Below are 26,426 nucleotides of genomic sequence, written 5' to 3'. Positions count from 1 at the left end.
GCCCTACTTAAAGCTTTCTATGAAGCTCGCAAGCTCTACCAACACGCAAACGCGCAGCATTGATACAAAATATGATCCAAAACATCCCAAACACTGACAAGTTGCAACGAAGAAAATACAGTCGTGCTCCAAGATAGAATAGACTTTCTGGCCCAATTCGATAGAAGTAGTCATGATATTGGCTACCGCAGCCATTGCTAGCAAATACTGGCACAAACTCATGGGAACTGCAATCCAAGCACGCAGCGAGCCAATCACTAGCTTACTGGCTCCACCACTGTCGGCGCCAGTCAATGCACTAACGGGGTCATTGTACTCGAATATCCGTGTCGGCCAGACAGCTGGCGCGCCCATGCTGATTAGAAAAGAGAGAATTGGGCGGTGCGCGGAGACAAGCGAGATCTCTCCGACGCTAGGGCCGATGGTAGAGGAGAGTAGGCATGATACCTAGTACCACTCCGGCACCTTGAAAATTTGCTTGTATGTCGGAGCTAAGGCTGTCAATGACACAAGCTTCTTGGGCGTAGCAAATAGAGAGTAATTCGGAGGCTTCGAGAGAACCTGACGGTGCTGTGAAGGCGTTGCGGTAGTCGCGTAAGGTAGAGTTGCAAGGACCAATTGAGATCTGGCTAAGGACTAAGGAGGATCTGTATTGTTGGATACTGGGTTTCGGGGACCAAGAAGAACTGTAGTAGGCCTGGACTAAAGGAGTTTGTAGACTGAGGAGCAGGACAACGCCCAAGGCTAAGTTCATGACCAGGAGTTGCATTTTCGCTTTGTACCTTGCCCTGGAAAAAGATAACTGGGAAGTATACCTTTAACGTTGCAGGGCTCTGGCTATATATGCGATAAGCTCTCCGCCCCTAAGCCAGGGTTCCTGTGCAAGGCTAGAGCGACGCCTAGAGGAAACCGTTAGCGCGTCAAGTTTGGCGGTAGTTAGTTCTACTTGTAAGATACTGAGGCCTCTGATTGATGGATTGGTGAAGATCCTCCAGGTACGAGTTGAGTGACGAACTACTTAATTCATTGCTCTAAAGAAGTTGAGGTTTCAGAGGCTGGTTTGTACTCTCATATGACAATAGTGATCCTATTTACGAAATATCTATTCCAAAGCCGCTAAGGATAATCTGTAGCATTAAATGATGCACAGGACTACACTAAGCACTAGGAAGGATGTGGAATTATGGCCCTACTCAATATCATAATGTCAGCTGTAAAGCACTGTAGAAGTGTGGAGGCATAAGACGCATGCGGCACAAAAATAAATCCTCGAATTTCTCCTTCCACTCAGGAAATCCAAAGGCAGCAGTAAACACTCCGGTAGGTCACAAACCTGTAAGAGGCCAGGTAATACTACCTCCGAAAGGTATCTATACAATCTTCTGCCTTCCTAACTCAACTCTTCAATTTAAAATGTCGTCGTGGCTAACCGGCTAGCTGCGTTTCGTGCATCAATCCTATCTTCATCCTCCTCTGCCACTCCCTTCAAACTGCCAGCTCCACTCACTGACCGCTTCCTGCCTCCCTTTCCTTCTTCCTCTTCCTCTTCTTCTGCAACACTAGCACCCGCCAAACCGCCAAATCCACCACTAATACTTCTATTGAGTCCGTCACCAGTCCGCCTAGGGACCCCAGACCAGGAATCTCCCTTAGGGCCTTGCGAGCTAGCCAGGGAAGCGCGGCGCTGCGCTGGATGAGCTTCACGTCCTAGACGAGATAGTCCACCTGTTCCATCGATAGCGCGAATATCAGGCCGGACTTGCTCCAGAGTTGCAAGAGTGCGGCGCTCGGCCTCTATTTCACGAACAACGTATTCACGGAGTGCAGCCCTCATATCTGCAGTGGACCTAGCAAACCATTTCCTCTGCTCTTGCAGTAGATTTGCTGTGACGCGTTGGGTTTTCTGGAACAAGTAGGTTTCGTGACTGCGAGCCTCGTCAAGAGCGGCAATTGCCTCGTCAACTTTCTCTCTCTTAACGCTATTGCTCGCTTTTAGCCTGTCTGCTGCTGACAGTTTGGACCTCGTAGTAGCTTGAGCTGCCAGTAGATCGCGAAGTAAAATGTGTCGGTTAGTGAGGGTCTCCTTAACAATGAAGGCATCGCTGCTATGATATGTCAGGGGATCTCCAAGGGTGGTAGCCTCGGCGGTGCCCTGAGCTGCGTGGTAGTCGCCGGTTGCCTGTATTACCTTGCCCAGTTTGCGGTAGGCGGTGCTGAGGCCTGGATGTGTTTCTTGGACGTGCATAGCGGCGAATTTGACGCCTAAGTCTGATTCAGCGAGCCCAAGGCCTGCAGATATTGGTTGTTAGTACCACTTCAACGCCATACTCTTACGATCCGCCGGGGCTAGAAATAGGAACTGCAAACTGAAGGGGGCCCGACGCACTTCTTCTCGATTTGACCACTTTTTCAACCTTCTGTCCAGTCTCCATTGTGCCTAGGTAGAACTGCTTAACAATTGGTCGCGCAGCCGCTAGTTCAGGAGTGTCGTCGGGCGGAGGCGCGAATTGCTTTATCACCTTCCGCCGCACACCTGTCGCAGGCTGCTTTCGTCGTACTACTGGACTATATCCAAAATCGCTTTCGACGAAAAAAACCATTTCTTCATCCCGCATCAGAATATCATTGCTACAGACCACATTTAACCATCGTTGCATAAAAGCCTTCACACGAACTTCATCTTCATCGGTACCAACGCCGGCGGCGGTAAGAGGAGGAGGAACAGCAGGAACGAATGCTTCTGGGTTAGCGGATATTAGGTGGTCAGCGAGTTTTACGAATTCAGAGTGCATTCGCCGTACGTCGCGGAACTGAGTGGTTCGGAATTTAGGAAGGTTTGTCTGAGTAAAACATTGTCAGTTACCAGGTTGTAAAGCACTTCAAGGTTCTTGGGATAAGTTAGGAAGGAGCTTAAAGCATACGTAGACATCAAATCGCAAGATAGGATCTTTCCGTCCGGTCCGCTCGAGACCTGTGATCTTGGCTTGAAGCTTGTACTGAGGCTGATGCTGCCGTTGCTGCCGGGCAGTGTGATGGTACCGCTGTGGTTCATGTCTTTGGTGCTCCTGTTGGCTATGCGGAGGTGGGTGTTGCTGTTGACCTTGTGCAGCATATGATGGATTGCTCTGTGCAGGCTCCCGTTGCCGATGCGCCTGCTCCCCATTCTCTGCTGCATGTGACGCTGCTGATGTTTCCGTTGGTCTGATCGAATCTGGTTCGCTGATATATCCATGATCTTGCGCTGACTCCTCTCCATATGGCGACTGAGACGGTAGCGGGGAAGATGGGATTTCGCTGGTGGGAGGATGCGCGAATGATATTCGGTTATGTTGTGGAGAGGAGGCCCAAGGAGAAGGGCCCCCGGGATGCTCAGGGTCATTGGGAAGAGATGAGTAGTCCATGGTGGGTCCTGGAGCAGTGAAAGGCGATTGAGCTCTGTTGTTTGTTCTGCGCGCTCCTCACCTGCACAGCGTAAAGAGGTCTTGGCTGACAAGACCTCGATTGCCCGCCTCGCTAAAGCCATCCTCACTTCCTTTTCCGGCCAAGCTCAAAAATCTTTCTTCAATCTCGAGGTTCTTTTGAAGCGACCGTTTATCATCTAATAGCCAAATTGTCAATCAATTTTAGTGAGGTTATGCAAGGAGTATGGGCATGGCGTGCCTGTTACCTGCGGCCCTATGCTGGAGTCAGTAGAAGGTTGATATCAGGGTCTGCGCGACTGCGAACCCCCCAACCACCAGGGAACCTCCGTAGGACGCGAAACATTGGTATTATAGCACACATCGATGCAGTAAGGGATTCGACTGCAGCAGCATAGTGGCTTAACTTATATGACATAGGGCAAAACGACAACTACGGAGCGTATGCTCTATTACAGTGGTTACACGCGTAGAATAGGAGGTAATGTTAATTTCATCTCAATTCTCAGCGAACTGTGCTTACTCCACCTATATTTGCTTGCACATTTCCCATTTATTTAACCGTCTACCCGTTATTTTTATGTCTAACGAATTGTCCAGATGTTGATGAGGGCTCGACGGTCACTGATTTCCTTCCCGCTGAAAGGGCTCGAGGTATTACAATACAGTCGGCTGCCATTACGTTTCATTGGCCCCCATCACAAGATCCATCCAATATTAAGCCTAACATAACCTCGAGTGGAATTCCGAGTGTATCTGGAAGCTCTGTCATTGCACCAAGATCAGCAATATCACATAACATTAACCTGATAGATACCCCTGGTCATGCTGACTTCACATTCGAAGTGCTTCGATCTCTTCGTATCCTTGACGGCGCCGTCTGCATCCTTGATGGTGTGGCTGGGGTTGAGGCGCAAACCGAAAAAGTGTGGACCCAAGCAGATCATTATAAAATCCCAAGAATAGTCTATGTTAATAAGCTTGACCGAGATGGCGCCGCTTTTGCCATGACTGTAAAAGAAGTCGGTGTTCGCTTGCATGGTTGGCCTGCAGTGTGTCAAATTCCGTGGTGGAAGAATGGTAAAGGAAGACTCATCGGTGTTGGAGATATCGTAGGTCTTCGAGGTTTTCTATGGGAAGAAGGCGGCGACGGCAAAGCTGTCAGAGTTGTCAATCTAGAAGAGCTTGAGGAAATTGATCAAGCCTTTGCAGCTGAAATCAAGAAAGCGAGGACCGCCCTTGTCGAGGTTCTTAGTGAATATGACGACGTTATGGTGGAAAATTTTCTTGAGCATGATGAAAACCATACCGCCATACCTGGAATTCAGATTACAGCAGCCCTTAGGAGATGCGTACTTCAGTCTCCCCAGATAATTATCCCAGTCTTCGCAGGAGCTAGCTTCAGAAACATTGGTGTTCAACCCCTTTTGGATGCTGTTGTAGATCTTTTACCGTCACCAGAGGAAAGGCCAGATACTGAGATCAGTATAGGAGACCGGCGCGGTACCTTGCGGGAACTTTTGACTGGCAAACTCGCGATGCCTCAACTATCGACAGACGCAGACGGGAGGCACAAAAAGGTCGCAAAACACCATGCGCCCTCAATTCAAAACCTCCAAGGCTGCGCCCTAGCATTCAAGGTTGTGAATGATCCCAAGCGTGGTGTCCTAGTCTACGTCAGGGTGTACTCAGGATCTATAGAGAAAAGTATTAGCCTCTTCAACACAAATCTTAACGTCGCTGAGAAAGCCCCGTGTTTGTTGAAGATGTACGCTTCTGATGCTGTGGAAGTCGATTCAATACCAACTGGCCAGATTGGGGTCATTGTTGGACTTAAATATGCTCGAACCGGCGACACTCTGATCTCCTACAGTGGTGCAAACCCCAAAACTGGCCCGCCTGCTCCTCTTAACACTCTACAACTGCGCCCGATAGCTGTTCCTCCTCCGGTTTTCTTCACTAGCGTGGAACCAAATAGCTTATCCGAGGAAAAGCGTGTATTAGATTCGTTGTCACTCCTTCTTCGAGAAGACCCAAGTTTGCAAGTGTCTGTGGATAATGAAAGTGGACAGACTCACCTTGCAGGAATGGGTGAGCTCCACTTGGAAATCGCAAGAGACAGGCTCCTGGAAGATTTTAAAGCTAAAGCTACAACTGGCAAGATTGAGATTTCGTATCGAGAAGCCATAACAACCCCATCAGAATTGTTCACCAAAGAGCTTGGCCGAGATGTCGCTGGCAAGTACGCGAGAGCGTCTTGTACCGCCTCAGTCTCACCGTTAGGCGAAACTACATCTCAGGTGCATGCGGATAATCAACATCAAACAACACTTCCTATGGGCTCGAACAAACTCATAATCCACCATCCTACTATCACGAAGGCCGGCCTACCGATCACATCTGATCAGCCTCCTCTCCCGCCCCACCTCCCTTTTTCAGCCATAATCTCAGCCCTTCAAGCCGGCGTCTCCGCCGCACTTGCCCGCGGACCGCAGCACGGCTTTGCAGTCCAAGAAGCCCAACTAGACATCCATTTTGACCCTTCTTCTCACGTCTTCGCTGAGACCACATCAGCAGCGCTATCAACAGTTACCCGGCAAGCTATCCAAGCGGCTCTTAAAGATGCAGCTGAGAAAGGTGGCTCAGTTCTTGTGGAACCCGTAATGCTGGCCACAATATCTGCCAATGAAAGCAGCCTCGGCAGTGTTGTGCACGACATTAGCTCTGCTCGCGGTGGGCAAGTAGTGTCCTTGGATGGAGACGGTGCCATAGATTCCGACTCCGCTAGTAGCATTTCTCAGGACCAGGATGACTTGCCCATCGTAAATGCTGACAGGATCTATACCCCTCCAGATCCGTTCCAAAACTCTAGTGCAGGACAAGAATATGCAGCTACAGATCGGCAAAGACAGATTACAGCAAGAGTGCCGCTCAAAGAGATGGTTGGATATCTAAATCATTTGAGAAGTCTAACAGGTGGTAGGGGCACGTTCGTTATGACCGTTGACGGCTTTGAGAGAATGAGCAGTCATAGACAGAAAGAGGTCTTGAATGAAATGAGAGGCGAGGTTGTTTGATCGAGTGTAAAAATATAAGGCACATGAGGATTTTAATCTCCGCGCAAGGTTTTCTTAAGTTAAGGTTGGAGTTGGGTATATCTGTTTTGGCTTGTAATTTTATATTATTGGACAGCGTACATTAGGTGAGCCAGATTCGAAACTTCAAACTACATCTCTTGTATAAAAGCGTTCCATATCGAAACACTAGTTTAGCTGTGTAACCAACGCAATAAATGTATGAAAGGCCAGACTGATCAAACATATTTAAACCCACCTATTCCTTATACCCAAGAAGTACAAACTAAAATTTAAGTTCACTCGTAAATTTAGATTCTCAACGATTTATACAGATTCCTTTGCTTAGATCTAAAGTACTTCGGGTCCTTGCTTAACCCCCGCATAGAGCGGCAAGACTCAAATGAATGGTTCATCGCGCGTACGGCTCTATCAAAGGCGAATGGAATGCCCCTTTACGAAACCAAAATCTTTTCTTTCAAAGCGCTTGGATAAAGTATTTCCCAAACCACCAATCCTGCCATAGCTAGTCTTCCAGGCTTTTACGCATCACTAGCCTCACACGTCTAGCTTTCGTTCAGCCTCCAGTCGCCATCCCCCATCCATTTCAGCTTCGCCGGATACTTACAAAGGTCCCTCTTTACAGGATTTCCGTCCACATCTACCGTCTCCGCCCGCAAGTTCTCGGGCTCTTTCCCCTCCTCAACCCATTTGACAAGCTTCTCTAAAGCATCTACGGGTACTAGCCCCTTCCCGCCTGGGGCAAGAAAAAGGCGGTAGAACTCACCCACGGTACTGCCTGCCTCCACCCATCTCTGCCTCAACACGCTCTCAGTAGCGGAGCGTGTTGGCAACTGTAATGAGAGAGTCGATAGTGCCGTGCTAGGTGAGCAGCTTGCCACCACTAGCGCGGAAGGACGAGAGGTCTGGGTTGGCCACATCCATGATCCAGCCGTATTCAGTCATAGACTGGGCGAACAGCCATGCGAAATCTGAATTGGTGATGGATGATATATTAAACCGGAGCTGCTTGAGGACGGAATATCGTATCCAATTTGCCAAGATGGGGAAGGGGGCGCTGGTGTCGGTGAGGATGTGGGGTTGCGTGCTGAGAGTAGGACCAGGCCACAGGGAGGCGCCACTGGGGCCCGAGGGCCGGAGAGGATCTTCTGCACATCAGATGCGGTTGCGGGGGTGAGTTTTACAGTCGTATTAGAACAGGTAACTGTCGAGCCGACTAATGACTGTGGGTCAAAGTGGCAAAATAACGGGTCCAAGATAATGCCGTCTTGGACGCCACCGAGCATATCGCATACATCAAGGATGACGTTTACGAAGTACTCATGTTCGCACAGAGAAAGAAAAGTATTGGATTCGTACATCACAACTTGGGGCCAAATTCCTAAAGGGTCAATGCTAGACCAATATATTGCAGGCGCATTCGCCAGAATCCAGACAAAATCATTTAGATATTCCTGCGCGACTATATGCCCTTGCCTGCCTCCTGCTGAACACCCATTCCAGCAGAAATAGCGGGAATAGAAATCTGCGGTTATAACTTTTCCGACAACTGCCATATCATGTAGAGATCTTGACGCAGAGTTTCGTAATAGTTCCGAATTAACAGTACCATCACCCTTTAGAGTCCAGGAGCCTGGATCCACGATATCAAGAATAAGGCTACCGTCTATTGCAGCTGCAGGTAGCCGGCTTCCACGGCTCCAGCAAACATAGAGTCGAATAAGCCAGTAGCGAGTCCGCCGCCACGGTAGCCTGGGGTTCGGCTTGAAAAACAAAGAATGAAGTAATACGGTAAGGCTCGACATTTTACGGGAGGAGAGGAGAGAATTCTAGGCTCTCGAAGGTTTACTCAGCCTGCCTAAATGTCATGCAGCGCACGGAAATGGTGGCGGTTGACAACTGTTCGCTTGTAGGTCTCTTATTATGTACTCTAACCGATAAATATCATCAACAAGTATATATGGGATAAGCGGGGTGTTAAAGGGCGAGATTGGGAGAAAGTTGCAGCGCAATTGTCGGACATGATTTTGAATTTCGGCTCGAACTTTTCAGCACGCCGTGATAATTTCCATAGAAGGCCCCACCACCTCGTGCGAGGTGGAGGTGGTGGGACCTTCTACCGTTCTCTGGGAACTCTAGTGTAACCGGACACACCACTTTTGACGTCAGGAAGCTCAGATAAAGTGAACAACTGTCACGTGGGGATGCAGGTGTATGGTGTGTGAGGACTCCATAAGGTGGAGTAGTCACGAAGGATGAGAATATATACAAGCAAGGATCACGTGATCTCAGGAAGCTCCTGTGGGTGCCCTAACTTATCTCATGAATCAGACGCTCCGCAGAAGATTTATTCCGTGACATGGGATAACGCATAGACCCTCTTCTGGACCAATTAGAACAGCGCACTAATTTCAGCCCCCTGTACACCCCTGTCACCTGACAAAATCTTCTACGGAGCGTCTGAGAGCTTATGGGAGTCGCTTTGGTGCGAAATGAATGTTTTAGATCGCGTATTTCAACTTTAACTGGCTCTACTAAGGCCCCACCAATAGTTATTAAAACTTTGTTTGATGTAATAGGTTCTTTAGGTAATTATATCTTTATAAATATATACTATAGCCCTATACCTAGAGTATTAAGAGGCGAGATACATCGTCGCAAAAGTTAAGTTAGATTTTAAACGGAATCTTCATAGATTTTGGGCCCAAAACTGACCGACTGCCTATATCTAACTTCTTATATAATAAAGCTACGATATCGCCATAATATAGAGGCGATAGAGAAGACAAAGGGCTTTTAGCTTATACTATTTTAGAGATAATTAGACGTAGAGAAGTATATAAGGTATAGCAGTAAGGCAAGATTACGATAGGATTTTAAAACTAGACTGACTACCTATAACTAACTTCTCGTAGAATAGAGCTATAATATTGCTATAATGTAGAGACGATAGAGAAGATAAAGAGCTTTTACCTCGTAGTATTTTAGAGATAATTAGACGTAGAGAAGTATATAAGGTATGGAGCTTCGAGCAGAGCTTCGAGCAGAGCNTCGNGCAGAGCCTCGTGCAGAGCTTCGAGAAAAGCCNTCGTGCAGAGCTTCAAGAAAGCCTCGTGCAGAGCTTCGAGCAGAGCCTCGTGCAGAGCTTCGAGCAGAACCTCATGCAGAGCTTCGAGCAGAGCAGCGAGGTAAGATTGCGACCGTCGAGTTTTGCGACTGACGATTTTTGCGACCGATGAAAATACAACCAACGAAAATACGACCAACGAAAATACGACTAGCTAATATAGCCACGACGTCGTTATTTATTGCAATAGATAGAGAAATTAAAGAGCTCCTACCTTATAGTTTTATTATAATAACTAGACGTTATAAAAGGGTTGAGATACAGCGTTGTAATGGAAGAGTTGTCGCCTAACAAGAAACATTGAGTTCCCATATAAAGAGGGCCCATAAGCTCTCAGACCCTCGGGGAGAAATTCCTCTCGGTGCGATCTGATTGGTCTAGGAGTTTACAGGAATCCACAGGACTAGGGTTCAGTGATCTAATTGGCTTAGGAGTAATGCTAGCCCTTAGCGCTACGCCGTGGCGCAATTTCTCCCCGGGGGTCTGATTTATGAGATAAGCCCTAACCCCCCTACCAACAACAACTATTCTGTGTACTGTTCAAAAAGGACTATATATGGAAGAAGCTATTCGTTTTTCCCTTAGTCTGGTATAATGGTTTAGCGCTTAAAGCACTCTAGAACTAAGCATATATGGACTCGAGAGCTTTTTTAAGTATCTAAAAGTATTTAAAAGAGTAAATTAAATATATGCTTCTATGCCTCGATGCCTCAGTGGGGTATGGAATAACTCTGCGGACACGAGACCCATAACAGTAGATTGGATAGTGCTATTATTTATACTTGTTAACGTCTGCAACTAAATATATCATTACTTTAGCTTAAGACCAACCGCTCCAGTTACATGCCGCTATATGATTCTATTCGGTTTCGTATCATTTTTATCTGCCTTGCACCCGTGGCCTAGCACTCGGGAGTCTCACAGGCCCTCGGGCTATCTCATCTATCTATACATGCAAGAATGCCCTTTACCATACCATGCCGCCTGGCACGCAGAAATAGAAAGAGGAAAAGAGAAAACTCAGAACTCCACCACAATGCCAGAACGCACATGCAATAATGCCCTGAACTTGGGTCACAAACCGAAAAGCATAGCAGCCGGAAAACCGTTACCCCTTATAAGCCTCCCGTACCCCGGATGCTGATAACCCTCCCATTGACCCGCTTGCTTTGCTTTTGGTAGAGAAACATGAAAGTATGGATGTATGGAATGCAATCTTGAAGGGGTTCCTGCGACCAAAATGATGGATCCTGGATCCCGCTGTGTATTATATAGAAAATGATAAGAATTCACTCGAGTGAACGAGACCGCAAATACCCACGACACAAGGCTCGTTTCGTATCCCAGCGCCCGTTCACCCAGCTACCGCGCCAACCAACCTCACATACCTAGACAACACCATTAGAGTAACTAGCGTAGTTCCTCCGGGTTTAGAGTCGCCGCTGTATGGATAGGCCAGCGAATGCAAGTCAAATCTTGGATGAGTGTGGGCTGGGACGGCAGAGATAATTGCTAGATTATAGGCAAAGATCTCTCGGATCCAATAGAAGACAAATAGAAGCAGACGCGTTGAGATGGCGGGCGATCTGCGCCTCTAAACGGGATATCTAACAAGATCGGTGGAGAGCAAAGGAGGAGCGAAGATGGGGTAGTAAATGGGCGCGACGACGATCTGCGTCCGTTTTCGGGATGACGGAACTTTTCGCTTCCCAGAATGCAGTCATGACCCAAAGGCGGGCTCTCCAGCCGTTCCGGTAGTGCTATGGAGACCATGATGACTTATCCACCTTTCCTATCAGCTTCGTTGGCCGGTAATGATTCGCCTTGGCTCCTTGGTTCGCTTACTGACTTGTGATTAGCAGTTGGTTTGGGTTTCTTGTTGCGGCGTTTCTGGGTGGTTGGTTGCCAAGCACTGGATTGGTTTGGCCCGCTCGGACTTGCTCTTGTTGATTTGTCGCCACTTGTCGTGTTTTTTCTTGCCTGGTTTTCTTTAACGTTTTCTTTAACGTTTTCTTTGGGTGGTGGAGCTGGCCGGCTCTGCAGCTGCTGCTGGTTTTCTTTACCTTCTACAGCCGTTCCATTCACGGGTTGCGGCTTGTTGAGGTCCATTTGACGGCTAATAGTTGGCGAAGGAGTACGTGTCTCAAAAACCGGAGAGAGAAGCGGCAATCCTGCAGACTTAATTTCCTGAGGCGGAGCCCGAGGAGCTCTCGTAGTGTCTAGTGATTTGACACCATCCGGTAATTGGTTTGCACGCCATTGCTGCTCGGTCCGCGTTGGGGAAACCTCGGTGGAATGATTTGCGCTATCTCCATTCATAGTCGCATGGTGATTTATTATTGGCTCAGATAATTGTGGGAAGACTTGTCTTGACCCTGACGGCACTCGTGACAAGCTATTAGCCTCCGAAGGGGAGGTATTGTTGACCGTCCCATTAGCCATTCCCGACCTCATCAGTTCTGCTGCGTTATGACGTTGCAATAGCTCATCAGCATAAAGTTGCTGCTGTCGTTCTGAAATTGCCATGTGATACTGGTCTGCAGGAGGTATGTAAATTCCTAGAGCAGATGGATCACTGGCATTAGTACCACCATTAGGTAGCATATCGACACTCTCACTCATGGCACGCGATTCACGCGGTTTTGAAGGATACGACCCATTTACAATCATGTGATACTGGTCTGCAGGAGGTATGTAAATTCCTAGAGCAGATGGATCACTGGCATTAGTACCACCATTAGGTAGCATATCGACACTCTCACTCATGGCACGCGATTCACGCGGTTTTGAAGGATACGACCCATTTACAATAACTAGACCATCGTCTTCAGCTGCTTGGGTAGAATCGATGCGGTCTTTGCGTGGCGGAGGTTTGAGAGAGGAGCCTGGAGTGACAGCTATGGAGTGACCGCGAAGGTGGCCGCCTAGCGGCGAAGGTGAACGTGAAACACGTCTTAGTGTAGTATTTAGCAAAGGCTGCATTAAGTCCGGAGATATCCGCCTTCTGCGTTGAGCCAGTTCGTTGTAAGAAGGAATTGGAGGAACACTGTAATCATGATATTGCGGGCGAATTTGCGGAGAATCGTCCACATAGTATCCAACGTATTCTTTGGGGGTCCCGTGATCAGAAGATACTGCACTCTCTGGGAAAATGGAGATAGGACTATAAGGGGTTTCCATAGTACCGTACGGGGACTGCATCTCTTGCGTGGAGCGTGCAATGGGATAGCCGGCAACAGCCGTAGGATCAAGATACTGTGGAGGATAACCTTGCACTAATACCGCATTGGAAACGGTTCGAGCAGGTTGCGACTGCGAGCGTATCGAAGCTCCCGCAGTGTCACTTGCGGTTGAGGAACGATGCACTCCTCTTCGAAGTCCCGGAATGCTGTTTGCGAGAGACGGTGACGAGGGGTTGGTCCTGGAACCGTCTTGTGATATTGATGGGACCATTGCTTGCGTTGGATCGTAATAGCCAGGATAATGATAAAGAAATCCTTGTACAGCAGATACTGTTGCTGGCATACTCTCAGATACTCTCGGACTGGACTGACCGGTCACGAATGGTGACTTCTGAGAGCCATTTGCCGTCTGTCCACGACCTTGGACCTGGGCTTGGGCTTGGACAACGGCATGCGCGTGTAGTTGAGCCACTTGGACTTGCTTTTGTGCTTGTTGTTGCACACGGTGTTGTGCAAGTAGTTGAGCCTTAAGGGAATTCGACTGCATTTCAAGTAGCTGGTACTGCTGGTAAAGCTGATCATGAAGTTGATCATTGAGACCGCGGAAGTAATCGGGGCCTCCAACACCGATTGGAGGACTATGAAGAAATGGCGAACGGTTGTTTCCGAATGATGCTCCACTGGATGCTCTCCTCTGATACGCATGATTACTTTTTTGATTAAAATTCCCGCGCCCTCCACGATGACTAGAGCCTCCACGGCCACCTCGTCCAGACGGTGCGCTGCTCTGCGTTAAAATGGGTTTAGGCGCGGGTGTTGGTTTCTTAAACACAATTTTCTCTTCCGGCGGGAATTCATACTGTTCGCAGGCCTTTTCTAGCTGACCGCCATCGGCGAGCAAATCAAACGCCTGTCTAATTTCGAGATGAATTCCTCTAAATGCAAAATCGTCCGCAGAATTGCCTAGATTCCGAAATGTATTGAAGGGCTCTTCAACACACAATCGATCGCGGCCTTCCCTGGTTAGGCTGTCGAGGTCCCAGCCCTTCTCTTTTCTTGAGAGAAGCCTACCATGACGTACCGAAATAACGTAATTTTCGTAGTCGATCTCATGCCCATAGCGCCGGAAAAAATTGAAAAGGAGTTGTCCCAGCGTCTCCTCATTATCTTTGCCGAATCCTCGCAAGGCATCTAAGTCATCCGCAAAATCAGACTGCGTACTATTCTCTTTGGAGGCCTTTCCGTGAGGCATCTGGTGAAGCGCAGGCAAAATTGGCGGATTGCGTGTTTGGAGAAAATTCAGAATCATACATATCCAGGTATATGAACTAATGGTCCCCCCAAGAGCTATGTGAATCCGTTAGAAAGTTTTTAGGTAAAAGTAGAAGCGAAAACCACTTACCAGCATCGTTTAAAATGCGCTGTTTTGCCCAGTACTTAATGATCATTGCTAAGGGGCGCACTCGTTCATCAATCTGTACATATGTCTTGATCATGCGGGTATTCTCCAATGCAAGCGTATTGTTGACATTCATGTCACACGCAAGTCCAAGCTCTGGATCCCAGATCTTGACGATTGGGACCTTCGCGGAAGGCACACAAACAACTTTTTCCATCCCATCTTTTTTGCATGTCAGCGGTTGAAAATGATACGTCATTAAGATGGTCACCTACGTTTGGCAAGTGCCTCGGCCAACATGTGCATTGATTCCAGCTTCCTCATTGGGGTTTGGATGCAGACGTCAACTAAAATATGTCTGTCAGTGTCATACAGACTCAAGGTTCAGCCGCCCGTAGCATACCGTCAGACTCGCTTGTGCAAAGTAAATTGCCCGAGGACCCAAACACATGAACTCTGAACTCATTATCCGGCCATTCACCATGCAGTATATTTTCTAGCTTTTTCACAAAATCGTCCCTCCTCTTTTGGCTCTCCTCGGTGGGCAATAATCGATCATAAAGTTCTCTCATATCACCGCTCAGCTTTTCTTCTTCGTCCGGATCCAAAGCCGGTTTCGGCTCATCTTTGACCTTCTCTAACGGATCCGAAGAAGTGTATGGTATTCGCCTCCTCCCAAATGCCACATTTGTTTCAAATCTGCATCCTGGACGAGGTTTTCGTAGGGTGGGAAGAAGGCTGTTGGCTTCTGAGGAGACAGAGCGCGGGGAATGGCTCCCAAGACCGCCATTTGGGGAGGGTGATCGTGATCGCGATGCGAATTCTCGTGGGTATTGATGCGGTGTAGAAGGTACAGAGCTAGAGTGGTGAGAGACCATTGAGGGTCTAGCAGCCAGTGGACACGGGTACCCCTCTTCTCGTATGCTCCCCATGGCTGCCGTGTCGCTCGAGGTCATCGGCGAAGTGCCACTGTGAACAGTTGGAGGGCTGGTATTATTCCCATCGAGCTTTTGTCGCGATTGGCGCCACTTGACGGAGGGTTTCTTTGGAGCGTTGCGAGTGTGGTCCCACTCCAACGTCGGGCTCTCAAGATGTGGAGACACGATGACGGTAGGAAATTGAGAATTTGGAGAAGTTTTCTGATGCAGGTTGTTGAGGTGAACAAGGTTCAATAGCGGGTTCAGAAGGGCGGCGGTGGACTGTGATTGTGGACGGTTTGGGAGGGACCAGAGAAATCCCGATGAGGGCTCCTGAGCCGTCACTTGACCAGAGGACTGCCGCCTCGTAGAATAGACGTAAGACGTATTCTGGGTAGGATGAATGTATTTTGAACCAGGGTCGGTGTGACGAGATCCCCCCATAAACCTGAATGCTACCAATAAGTTCTCAATGCGGGTGCGGTGATGGAAGAGGGGCCGCCGGCAACGAGAAACTCTGCTAGCAGACTGCGGATGTACCAAAAGCAGAGAGTGTGACAACCTGGGATTTGAGGCTAAGTATTGCCGCTGCGAAGGATGTGCTGGTGCAATTCCAAGTCGTGGGCGTCCCTTTGGTCTCTTTGCCCCTGCTGAGCGCGGTGATTGGCAGCGTAGTGGTGGGATTGGCGAGGCACAACGCTGGGGCAGAAATGAGCGCTAAAAGAATGTCTGCTGAGTGATGCTGCTTCGTCAGATAGTGGCAGCACAAGGTGTTCGAGGAAGGGGACAGAGCGTGCGGGTTATGGTTGCTGGAGGTCTCCAGAGAGGTCCAAGTCGCGGCGAACAATACCTCGTTCGCTTCGCTAGGTGCAGCAGAAGGAGGCGGTATGGGCAGACAAAAGTCCCAGGATCACTTGCCGCTCAATATAATTTATTAAGCACGTCTAGCGATCAAGCTAGGCCACTCATTGCAAAGCCTGGGTGATTGCTATGATTATGTGGTTGCTGCCACACACTGCAACTACCAAGACATCAACACCGACCTTCGCGTCAAAGAATTGCCAGCGCCGCCAAACAAGGAAACCGAGCGCCCTCTCCGCCACACCAGCTAACCCGGTGTTGAGTCTCACCGTGATTATGGGTGTTCTAAAGTATACACATGGCTCCTTCGAACAGGCCTCGCCGACCGATAGCCCCTCCAGGATGGCCTTGGACGGCTGACAAGCGGAGCTGAAGTGAGTATGCCGTACTGGGTAAGCATGCTGTTGGTCGGCAGCTGTCAGCCAAGCGAGCCAAGCGAGCCACCCAAAATTACGCCAAAATCAGCTGACTTTATATATTAATAACTCTACTACTATAAAAATAAGTATTTATATACTTATACTATTAATATAATAAGACTTTTAAGTATAAATTTTATTACTTTTATTGAAGTTTTGCTTTTACTATTAAAAATAAAAATAACCTTTTAACCTTTTAAAACTAAAATTTAAAAGATTTTTTTTATATTAAAAACCTATTATTACTTAAATATGATTATTTTTTAAGTAGTGGTAAATTTATTAGCATATCCCTTAGCACGGTAATTTGCGTCCTATCGGTATCGATAAGAACTAGCCAATTAGAGGAGCTGAATTTAGTGCTTATACTCAGGAATTCGAAGCTTTTAATATTGGCCAAGTGCTATAGTATTTTTATATATACGCTCAATCTTTGGAGTCAAGTCGCTTAATATAAGGTAGCTAGCATTCGTCCTTGCAGAACAGCGTCTTACAAATTACGCGTTGTTATGGTTCTGGTGTTCGCGCACGGACCAGGATGCTACCCTGCAAGGGACAAAGTTGGCATTTTGGTGTAATTTTGGGTGGCCCGCCTGGGTCGCTGGCTCGTTTGGGTGGATCCTTGGGCAGTCCTTGGGAAAGCGTGCACTCTTCTCTAGCTGGGTACACCAATGCCCTCCTCCATCGAGCACATCTCAGCTCCTGCAGCCGCGGAGGAGAGGCGATGGGCGTTCCCGTCTTTCCGGCCGGATGGTAGGCCCATAGACATGATCAACCCAGTAGATAGATCATGGGGAAAGCGCCTGCATCGGCCAACCACATAAAATCCTGGGGTTCATGTATATTTGCCCATTGATTCTAAGTGCCATTTTCTCGTAGACTTGGAACGTTCCGTGGTCCTTCGAGAAGGCGAGTTCCGAATTAAAATAGCGTAGCACCTTTTCTAGAAGCACCGTTTACGGGCGGAAGCGGCAGGCCACCATCACCCTCTGCAAGGCACTCGTCCGTCCTCTCTCCGATATGCGCCGCTTTATCCCAACACCCATATCCACCTCTACTCGCTCCATTAATCCTATACACCTCTGTAAATTCAGTACAATGACGGGGCCAACACGGCGACTTAGTAGGCTTTTCAATGGCAACCGCATACACAAGCATTCGCTCACTGGTGGATAACAGCCAACCCCGCCCTTTTGTACGATTCCTCCCCGATTGAACTCCAATTGCGGCAGCTTATGCGTTGACAGTATTTGCGACCTGCAGGAGAAGTTCAGACCAGCCATCTATGAGTTCCCCAAAGTCATTGCAACGGCGCAGAAGATGCTGAAAGCTAGTAAACTTCCCCATCTTACATCCCTCCTCTAGAACTAGCCCCCTACTCCCTCCATACAAGTTTACTTATAAGACTGTTCTCCAGGTCAAATCCTTAACATCCCTGTCCTTGCTACAACTCAGAATCGTGCTCGACTGGGCGAGACATGCTTAGAGCTGGGCTTGGATGTGCCTGGTGGTATCGCAACTCGCGTCCACGCGGACAAATCTTTGTTCTCCATGTGGTATAAATACAAATCGGACTCGCAGCTCTCGAAGGCCTTAGCTAATCATATTCTGACCCTAGGACACCTGAAGTCCGTCAAGGCCTCTCCTCCCTCCCCACACCCCTCGAATGCGTCATCGTCGGCATCGAAACGCACATTTGTGTTACCCAAACAACACTTGATCTTCTACGTGAAGGGCATAAGGTTTATGTTCTTGCTGATGGCGTGAGTAGCTGCAATAAAGAGGAGATACCGATTGCGCTCGCCAGGTTAAGAGCTGAGGGTGCGGTGGTAACAACAAGCGAGAGCTGGATCTATGAATGTATGGGTGATGCTGGAATTGAAGAGTGAGTATATTCCCTTCTCTCTTAGAAGCATTCTGACTAGAGTTGGACAGGTTCCGCAAAATTGTGGGGCTGGTGAAAGACACGAACCAGAGTAGTAGGGAGTCTTTGCAAACGTTGTGTAGATTTTAATGAAATAAGACTGAAGATATAAACGTGGGAGAAATCTACATTACAGTTCCACATTTGAGGGCTTGGCGAGGCGTGATTTGAACTCGAGCAGTAATTTAAGCCTCCAAATGTAAAGTCATTGCACCATTATCCATTACGAAACAGATTAGCTATCCCACGCCCGCTATCCTCTTTTAGATTCCCCTATCTTAAAAGCAAGGACAAAGCCGAGATCTCTGAAAAGCAATTTCCTCTCAGCCATCTGCCACATCAACATCACCCCAACTCAATCACATAGCACCATGGCATCTCCGCCTCCTTCATTTCTTAGAAAACCTCTCTGCCTCCTCCACAACCCCTCTAGCCATTTCCAATTGCTCATCTGTTCTACAGATCAGTGTGCGATGTCTTGCCCCTTTAGCCCCAATGTCCACCACCACACCCTCCCCCGGCTTCTCATTCGCCCCCTCATCGACCTCAACCCCCAAACACTTCGCCTGCCCCACAACCTCCCTCCTCAGCCTGGCACCGCGCTCCCCAATCCCCCCCGCAAACACTAGTGCATCAACCTGCCCCCCTAATTTCACATAGTACGAGCCGACATAGTTCAGGACGCGGTCACAAAAAATATCGAACGCGAGCCGGCACTCAGGCCGCTCGGACGCCGAAACCGCGCCAAAGTCCGTCGTGCCGGTGAGCGCCTTCCAGCCCGACTTCTTGTTCAGGATCTCCTCCGCCATCGTGATGTGCATTTCCTTGGTCGAGGACCGGCTCGGCATCCCCGCCTCATGCGTGAAGTGGAACATCAGGCTCGGGTCGATGCTTCCGCTGCGCGTCGCACCGGGGAGCCCCGCCAGCGGTGTTAGTCCCATGCTGGTGTCGAGGCTCTTGCCGCCCTTGATTGCGCAGGCGGACGCGCCGGAGCCCAGGTGCAGCGCGATGATGTTGAGTTCTGAGGCTGGCTTTTGAAGGTAAGTGGAGACGGCTCGTGTGATGAAGGAGTAGGAGATGCCGTGGAAGCCGTATTTGCGCAGTTGGTTGTGCGTGGCGACCTTTTGGTCGATGGGGTAGGTCCGGATACGCGGAGGAATGGTAGCGTGGAAGGAGGAGTCGAAGTAGGCAATATTCTTTGCGTGTGGAAGGAGGGACGCCACAGCACGAACGATGGTTAGGGCTGGGGCGTTGTGTCTATTAGTGTGGTTAGTATGTAGGGAGGTTTGGGAAGAGAAGAGATTTATAAGTTAATTGAGTAGGTAAGATTTTGGAAAGGATAACAGGAGTATAGAAATAAAAACTCTTAAGAATATCCTGTAGAACATCGATACAACAGCCCGACTAGTATTTTATATTGATCCTCAAGCAGATGAATAAGAGCGGGTTGATCCAATTCCATCAAATAGAACATATCACTTACAATGGAGCCAAATCTGACAGGGTTTCAATATGATGATATGTATCTTCATCAATTATTTGTGCTTTGGGATAGTCTCCGCCATGTACCACTCTATGGCACGTAAATTTGATGTCCTCTTTTTGGTTAAGCTGTGGAAGGTCATTGTCCTTGGTCAAATAATCTAAAATATATCTAAATGCATCTTCCTGTGTATTAATGCTATCAAGTTCTTTGCCTTTGACCTTCTCATCGCCTCGCTCGTACTTTAATCTTGTTGGCGGTGCAGTGAGACCCTCAACCTGGGCCTCTGCGAGCTGATTCGGAGTATCGGAATTGCCATTGGTTTCATACACAGACACTCTGACAGAGGAAGAGCCTGCATTGATGGACAGGATAATTCGAGGCATTTTGGGTGCTAATGGAACCGTTTCACGATGAAGGAGTTGTTGCTTGCAATAGCCTTTAGGTCGGCGGCACAATTTGTATTCCCAGCAGCATCGCTGACGTGATGACGCCCTTATATTCATAGGTCGAAAACTCTGCCTTAGCCTTTTATTGATTCTGCGCTGATAAAGTCTGGCATTGGTGATGCTACCCACTCACTCCACATCATTCGAGAGCATGGCATAGTTCGACCAAGAACACCACACCATCTGACAAGCAGACGGCGGAACATTTATTAAGCTTCAGATGCGTCTCGCTTCGTTTCGTCATAAATGGATTGTAGACTTTTTTTTTTTAAATTTATATCCGTTGTATTATACTACGTATAATACTGCGCATGCAGCCTCTAGGCTATGGCGCTATAGCTCTATATACATGAATCCTCCCCAGGCAGCTTAACATGTACTAGTAACTAGGATCGCAGACTTATCTGAGGAGTAGACGGAACAAGCTTTTTCCCCAACGGCGAAGCATTGCGCTATGTGTAACAAGCCGCCTTTCAATGCTCTCCTGCCTGTGGTGGGTACGTCACTAGACGCGCCGGTACTCGTTGGCTGCGTCGAGAGCTCTTCAAAGCCCGTGGTAGGTGCATCCGTCGGTGTAAGACTCCAATCAATGAGCAGCGGTGATACCGCCGTCTTCCGGCACCCCCGTAGCTGATCCTAGAATTCCGTTGCTTACGAAGTTAGCTGCAATGCTTCTATTCTCAACTTTTGGACATTCGTCAATTTCTCAATTAACTTCTTTTAATTCTTTTCTCCGACTCCTATCTTTTCATAAATTCTAAAATGCCCAGAGAAGTGATTGTGGGTATAGACCAGGGGTGTCTTGGCCATTTGACTTGACTGCATATATTGAGGCTCAAGCTTATAAATAATGACCTATAGGAGTAATATAAGGAAGACTTTGCGGACTTTATAGAAGCTATTTTTAAGGCTTACAACCCTACTACTATCCGTAACCTACGAACCCTTTTACGTTACTAAGGCGTATGGGTTAAAAGGGATAAATAAGTTACTGTTACACGGTTTCTATACGATATACTATATAAGGAGGACTAAACGGAATAGATTAAAGAGTAGATCTTAGATCACATTAAAACCAGTAACCTTTTTACCTCCTTTAAACTTAATAGAATCTCTGGCCTTATAGCTAACCTATTTAATTAAATTCGTCCTATAGACCTAAGTGGCTTTAGAATTAATCTTACTAGCTAAAGTATACCTAGTACTTAAGTTACAGACTATAATACCCCCGTAAACCAAAATACGGACTAAAACCCTCCTGTTACTTAAGTTATAGATTTATAAACTACCTAAGTAAAGACCTATAGTAAGGAACTAGCTAACCTAGCTAAGCTCTATACTAACAAATCTAAGTACAGCAGTGAAAACAATAATTTTGACTTTAAACTAACTATCTTTACGGACCTTTGCCAGAAGGCTAATATTCCTAAATAAGAGTTTAGCTAAGCCTACTCTACTATACTACGCGGCCTAGTACTTAACTACTACTACACTAACCTTAAGAGCAACCCCTATAGTGTTCCCTTTAATAAGCTATGCGAAGCTACCTATAACTACTTTAAAGGACTAGAATATAAGCGTAATATCCTTACCTAATAGAATACGACTAAGCTACGGACCGTAATTAATAAGAATACTAAAAAATCGACTATAAAGTGCCTATAAATTCTTATTAAAGACCTCTAGCACCTATAGCACGGCCTTAACACTAAGCTTTAAATAGACGACTTCCTGTATAATAAACTTATTACGGCCTACTAGGAAGTAGAGCCCTATAAGTACGCCTACTGCAAGCCTATAGATACCTTAGCTGGCCTTATTAATAATCTACGCTCCTCTATTATAATATATAAAGTCTTAAACCTACTAGGTAGCACTTAAGCCTTTATTACGGATATCTAATATCCGTAAATAGACTTAGACGTCTACTTTACGGACCGCCGCTACCGCTAGCAGTACCTATACCGACTAAGTCTAACCTATAACCTCTATAGTAACCCCTATACAAAAATATACCCCTACAGACAAACCAGCTAGAAGTGCTTCGTGTATAGTAAGGAAGGATATTAGTCTATAAGGTATACCTAGGAAGAGACTTAATAGCTATATTAACTAGTTTATTTTAGAATACAAAGGAAAGGAAGTAGAAGAGCCCCCTAATAAGTTAATAGAAGCCCTTATAATTAACTTTAACTTAAATGCTTAGGAATAAGAGACCTTAGAGATATTCCTAACCATTTTTAGACCTTTTATAGATAGCCAAGCCTTTAATATTATAACTATATTAGCTAACCGTTCCTTTATATACTTAGTTACGCCTAAAAACTATTCTATAAGCACCCCTATTATAGACGTTATAGATTATAAATAGGACCTATTTATATATATTACTACAGAACGCTATACCCCTAAGGAATTCTACGGTATTATAATTGACATAAGTGCCTTTAAGAAATCTACCGTAAGCTATGGGTAATACCTTGTATATAGGACTACCACAAATAATAATATGGATATTAATATTACGTAAACTGGGGCTGTAAATATCTAATTCGGCATCGGCTTAACCGCATTAATTAGATTAGTTAAAGTTAAGACTCTAATTAGCCTAGTTAACTTCTATATAGTAAAAGCGGATATCCCCTTTCTACTCTGTTTTATAGACATAAATAGGTTATAGGTGTACTATAATAATGTTACGGACACCCTAATAGGCCCTATAACTACCCTAGGAAGTAGGTATATTACCTTACTAATTACATGACAATTTAGACACTCGTTCCTTATATAGGGAGAAACTCTACAGACGTATATTTAGAAATCTTTTAACTATAACCTATGCTACCTTACTAGTATAGAAATCCACCGCCTATACTGCTGTTTTAGCCACCTATTAGCTAAAAAGCTGTATAAAGTCCTTAAACGCTCTAAATATAACGACGTTAATAGGAAGGCAATTAACTACCTAACTAAATACTGCTTCTACTGCTAGAAATACGGACGTTCTCTAGGCTGATTTAAGTTCACCCTTTATAAGGATCTTAACTTTAACTATTTAATGTATATAGACATTATATATATTAACGGCAGCCTAGTACTATATATAATTGATAAGGCAACCCGCTACTAAGCCGCCTGTTAGTTGTAAAATATATCTATAAAGTATACTTAAGATATTTTACGGACCTGCTAGATTGACATGTACGTTAGACCCCCTAAGTATATTACCTATAACGCTAGTAGGAACTTTATTAGTAAGGAATTTTAGTAGTATACTATGGCTATAGCTATATTAACAAAAGCTGTTCTAGTTAAGGCGCATTAGTCCGTCGGGCTTATTAAGTAAGCTTACCTAGCTTTATAAAAAGCTTACTAGATTATTACGGACAAATGTAAGAATATCTAAAAGGAACTGGCCCTATAGATGGCCGTAAAAGCCGTTAATAACACTGCTAGCCTAGACGGACTAGTACCTACCCTTTTGGTCTACGGAGCCTACCTAAGGATAAGTAACCTAGACCCTCCTGCCCCGTCTATTATGGAATAAGTAGCCGTAATATAGAAGGTAATAGCTAAGATAGTTAAACTACGGGCCAAATAAGCTGTTAATAGCGCCCTATACTACTATAATAAACTAGATATAACCTTAGTATATAACCTACCGCTTAATTCTAAAGTCCTTATATAGCGTAAAAGCGGCAATTAGAATAGACCTTATTATTTACTAGCCGTAGAAAACGAGACGTGCTGTATATAACTTCCTAGCGGGCTAACTAGCTTTAAAAGCACGTCCGTAATACCCTACTTTTGGCCCGAAAATACCTATAATATTAAACTAGATAAACTAGAAGCGACTGCCGAACTAAACGAAATAAAAGCACCCCTGCCTACTCTAGAAGTCCCCTAGGAACCTACTAAACCTACTAAACCTACTATAAAGCGCGGTTAAGGACGCCTCCAAAAGCACCCTACAGCTACAAGCGTGACCAGCTTCCACCCCCCCCTAAAAAAAAAAAGTATATTTCGCTTCGGTACGTAGGCTCGCCAAATCGCCACCAACTGTACATAGTAATTGTAGCGAAGCCGTATGCTTGGCTATAAGAACTTTGCTTCTTCTCGGATGGTAACCGTCCAGGCGCGGACGGTCGGGGGCGCCAGACCCGAAACGGCCTAGCACACGCGAGGTCTTGGCGCCCCAGATAACTTCACTCTCAATTAAGCTCTTCAATCTCAAACACCTTAACGCTCAATCAATGAGCAAAAATTAAGTAAGCTAGAGCTCTATATTAGCTATATACGTTATATACTAACTTATATACTAGATTTCCAATCCACCAGCTCTTCTAGAGCTTCAAAAATGCCTCCTAAGTAAGTAGTTTTAAGGTTATGTGATTTTTATATATTTTCAGAAAAATAAGTCCTTTAGAACTATATTTTCAAATTTACGGAGATCTCTTTTTTCCTTTCTTGGTTTTATATTATATCGCTTACCAGTTTCTCGATTATTCTAACATATTAGCTTTAAATTAATAACTTTAATTTTTTTGGGAAAATTTTTCTCGGTTTTTTACTATAGCGATAACTTAATTATCGGATTTTCCGATATCTTAGGCTTTCTTTCTCGCTAGGAAGAATTATTCTATATACAGCCTCTTGCTTAATAGACTTATAGTTTTTCCTATTTTCTTTTTATTTTTTCTTATTTTTTCCGAGAATTATTTTAAATTTTGGGTATTAGATCTGCTAGTGCTGCTACCATCCTCGCTGCCAAAAAGGCAGCATACCAGAAAAGATGGTTGTCTAGAAAGCCGTTAAAGGTATATATTTTTCTTAGTAGTTCCGAGAATATGCTAATTCTATCTAGGAAGAATAAGACAAAGACCTTAAGGAGAAATTAAGGTAAGAAATATTCTATTTTTTCTCGGTTTTTTTAACATTTTAGGGCTGGTTTCTAGGGGCACAAAGACGCAGATCCTAGGTGCTATACCTATCACATCCAGAATGCCGTATAATTTCACCATTTTTCCGATAAATAAAACCAATTTAACATTTTTTTAGAAAATGCCTGCTAACGGTGAGATTAATGGCACTAAGGAGGTTAAGAAACTTCCTTATAGCTGCAATTACGAAGTATATTATCGAAAATTCCAATATTAGTAATTTAATTTCTCACTTTACCTAGAAATCAATTCTGGAGCTATAGTGTGCGAAGAAGGGTCTTTAGGATATAAGAAATCTAGTTTATTTCTCATATATTTTAACAAAACTAACTTTTTTTAGGGTAATTCTAACTTAAACAAAAATAAAAGAATACCTAAGGCATTCAGGAGACATAGATCTTGCCTACTTTCCTTTTTTAAGATTCTTTTTGGTACTTTCTCCATTAAAAAGGTATTTAATTCTCGTTTTTTCTAACACATTCTTTTATAAGTAAAATTAGCTAATTTCTCGGATTTTCCATTAAGATGCTCAATATTGATAGTACGCGCGTGGCTACATTAAAGAAGGTTTCTAAAATTAAATCTAGAGGTGGTCTTCAACTAGGTACGTAAAATAGCTTCTTTTTCTCGGAATTTACTAACAAATCTTGCTAGCTCCTTATGAATTTCCAGAAGATTCTGATTCTAATTAGTAGCCGGATATTTCTGCATTTTTGGCTTAAATTCTCGGATATACCGAGATCATGGGGGTTTTTTGTCTTTTTTATTTGGTTATAATTTGCCTTGGTTTATTCAAGGAGGATTTCTCGGATTTTCTAAAATTCCTAAAGGATTTTCCTATATAATCTACAAAATCGGGGTTCTTTCCCCGGCGTTAGTGGTTATCGAAAATTTTAATACCCCCTTTTATTTTCTCGGATATTCTAACAAACCTCTGGTTTATAGCACTTATATAGTGCCTAAGTAGTCTCTTAAAATTTAGAGAATTACTTAACTAAAAGTTTTAAATTTCTTTAACTATATTTTATTTATATAAAGCTATATTAATTAATTAATAAACTATAAATAGAATAGGAATCTAAAATTAGACTAAAACACTATTTATAGGACCCTAAGAATAGAACCTTAATAGAAACTACTAGAAATTACCTTTATTTATAAAGACCTCTTTAAGATATAAAATACCTGCCTTAATTATAAAAGTCTAAATA

The 26,426-nt window shown here is 45.4% G+C and overlaps 7 protein-coding genes across 7 annotated transcripts; 2 read left to right on the top strand and 5 right to left on the bottom strand.

The window, feature by feature from the left end:
• Positions 1-200: 200 nt before the first annotated feature.
• Positions 201-1,089, bottom strand: K441DRAFT_294915 (uncharacterized protein). The gene has a single exon (XM_067640997.1). It carries the CDS (start codon positions 767-769, stop codon positions 413-415), a length of 357 nt encoding a protein of 118 aa, XP_067498551.1. The 5' UTR covers positions 770-1,089; the 3' UTR covers positions 201-412.
• Positions 1,090-1,408: 319 nt separating this feature from the next.
• K441DRAFT_585697 (vacuolar protein sorting-associated protein vps17) lies at positions 1,409-3,401 on the bottom strand (the record flags this gene model as incomplete). Its single annotated transcript, XM_067644595.1, has 3 exons — positions 1,409-2,289; positions 2,387-2,840; positions 2,922-3,401. The coding sequence occupies 3 exons, from the start codon at positions 3,399-3,401 to the stop codon at positions 1,409-1,411; spliced, it is 1,815 nt and encodes a 604-aa protein (XP_067498550.1).
• A 158-nt stretch (positions 3,402-3,559) lies between these two features.
• Positions 3,560-6,748, top strand: K441DRAFT_620069 (mitochondrial translation elongation factor-like protein G). Its single transcript, XM_067645905.1, has 3 exons — positions 3,560-3,790; positions 3,840-3,900; positions 4,020-6,748. Exons 1-3 carry the CDS (start codon positions 3,635-3,637, stop codon positions 6,494-6,496), a joined length of 2,694 nt encoding a protein of 897 aa, XP_067498549.1. The 5' UTR covers positions 3,560-3,634; the 3' UTR covers positions 6,497-6,748.
• Positions 6,749-6,925: 177 nt separating this feature from the next.
• Positions 6,926-8,731, bottom strand: K441DRAFT_700049 (tannase-domain-containing protein; the record flags this gene model as incomplete). Its single annotated transcript, XM_067653219.1, has 3 exons — positions 7,615-8,731; positions 7,122-7,347; positions 6,926-7,032 (listed from the first exon to the last, which is right to left on the bottom strand). The coding sequence occupies exons 1-3, from the start codon at positions 8,317-8,319 to the stop codon at positions 6,926-6,928; spliced, it is 1,038 nt and encodes a 345-aa protein (XP_067498548.1). The 5' UTR covers positions 8,320-8,731.
• A 2,689-nt stretch (positions 8,732-11,420) lies between these two features.
• On the bottom strand, positions 11,421-15,583 carry K441DRAFT_585638 (uncharacterized protein; the record flags this gene model as incomplete). The annotated part of the gene is made up of 5 exons (XM_067644588.1): positions 11,421-12,254; positions 12,396-14,170; positions 14,226-14,444; positions 14,498-14,569; positions 14,626-15,583. The coding sequence occupies 5 exons, from the start codon at positions 15,581-15,583 to the stop codon at positions 11,421-11,423; spliced, it is 3,858 nt and encodes a 1,285-aa protein (XP_067498547.1).
• Positions 15,584-17,460: 1,877 nt separating this feature from the next.
• Positions 17,461-18,849, top strand: K441DRAFT_668075 (Isochorismatase hydrolase). The gene is made up of 6 exons (XM_067649942.1): positions 17,461-17,542; positions 17,598-17,614; positions 17,667-17,752; positions 17,837-17,975; positions 18,038-18,304; positions 18,355-18,849. The coding sequence occupies exons 3-6, from the start codon at positions 17,740-17,742 to the stop codon at positions 18,431-18,433; spliced, it is 498 nt and encodes a 165-aa protein (XP_067498546.1). The 5' UTR covers positions 17,461-17,542; positions 17,598-17,614; positions 17,667-17,739; the 3' UTR covers positions 18,434-18,849.
• Positions 18,733-20,212, bottom strand: K441DRAFT_681328 (acetate kinase; the record flags this gene model as incomplete). The annotated part of the gene is made up of 2 exons (XM_067651461.1): positions 18,733-19,600; positions 19,827-20,212. The coding sequence occupies 2 exons, from the start codon at positions 20,210-20,212 to the stop codon at positions 18,733-18,735; spliced, it is 1,254 nt and encodes a 417-aa protein (XP_067498545.1).
• Positions 20,213-26,426: the final 6,214 nt, after the last annotated feature.

The sequence above is a fragment of the Cenococcum geophilum genome (genome assembly GCF_001692895.1).
Source record: "Cenococcum geophilum 1.58 unplaced genomic scaffold K441scaffold_60, whole genome shotgun sequence".
In the NCBI taxonomy this organism is placed as follows: domain Eukaryota; kingdom Fungi; phylum Ascomycota; class Dothideomycetes; order Gloniales; family Gloniaceae; genus Cenococcum; species Cenococcum geophilum.
The sequence above is the reverse complement of the archived record's forward strand: the minus strand, read 5'-3'. Positions and strand labels throughout refer to the sequence as shown.

What these genes read in the sequence shown, in the direction of transcription:
- K441DRAFT_668075 (XM_067649942.1), top strand. An exon ending in AAATCTTTGTTCTCCATGTG is followed by an intron (nt 17,976 to 18,037) that starts GTATAAATACAA and finishes TTCTGACCCTAG; the next exon opens with GACACCTGAAGTCCGTCAAG. An exon ending in GGTGATGCTGGAATTGAAGA is followed by an intron (nt 18,305 to 18,354) that starts GTGAGTATATTC and finishes AGAGTTGGACAG; the next exon opens with GTTCCGCAAAATTGTGGGGC.
- K441DRAFT_620069 (XM_067645905.1), top strand. Translation starts at nt 3,635, where the DNA reads ATGCAAGGAGTATGGGCATGGCGTGCCTGTTACCTGCGGCCCTATGCT. An exon ending in TTATAGCACACATCGATGCA is followed by an intron (nt 3,791 to 3,839) that starts GTAAGGGATTCG and finishes TATATGACATAG; the next exon opens with GGCAAAACGACAACTACGGA. An exon ending in TTACACGCGTAGAATAGGAG is followed by an intron (nt 3,901 to 4,019) that starts GTAATGTTAATT and finishes CGAATTGTCCAG; the next exon opens with ATGTTGATGAGGGCTCGACG.
- K441DRAFT_294915 (XM_067640997.1), bottom strand. Translation starts at nt 769, where the DNA reads ATGCAACTCCTGGTCATGAACTTAGCCTTGGGCGTTGTCCTGCTCCTC.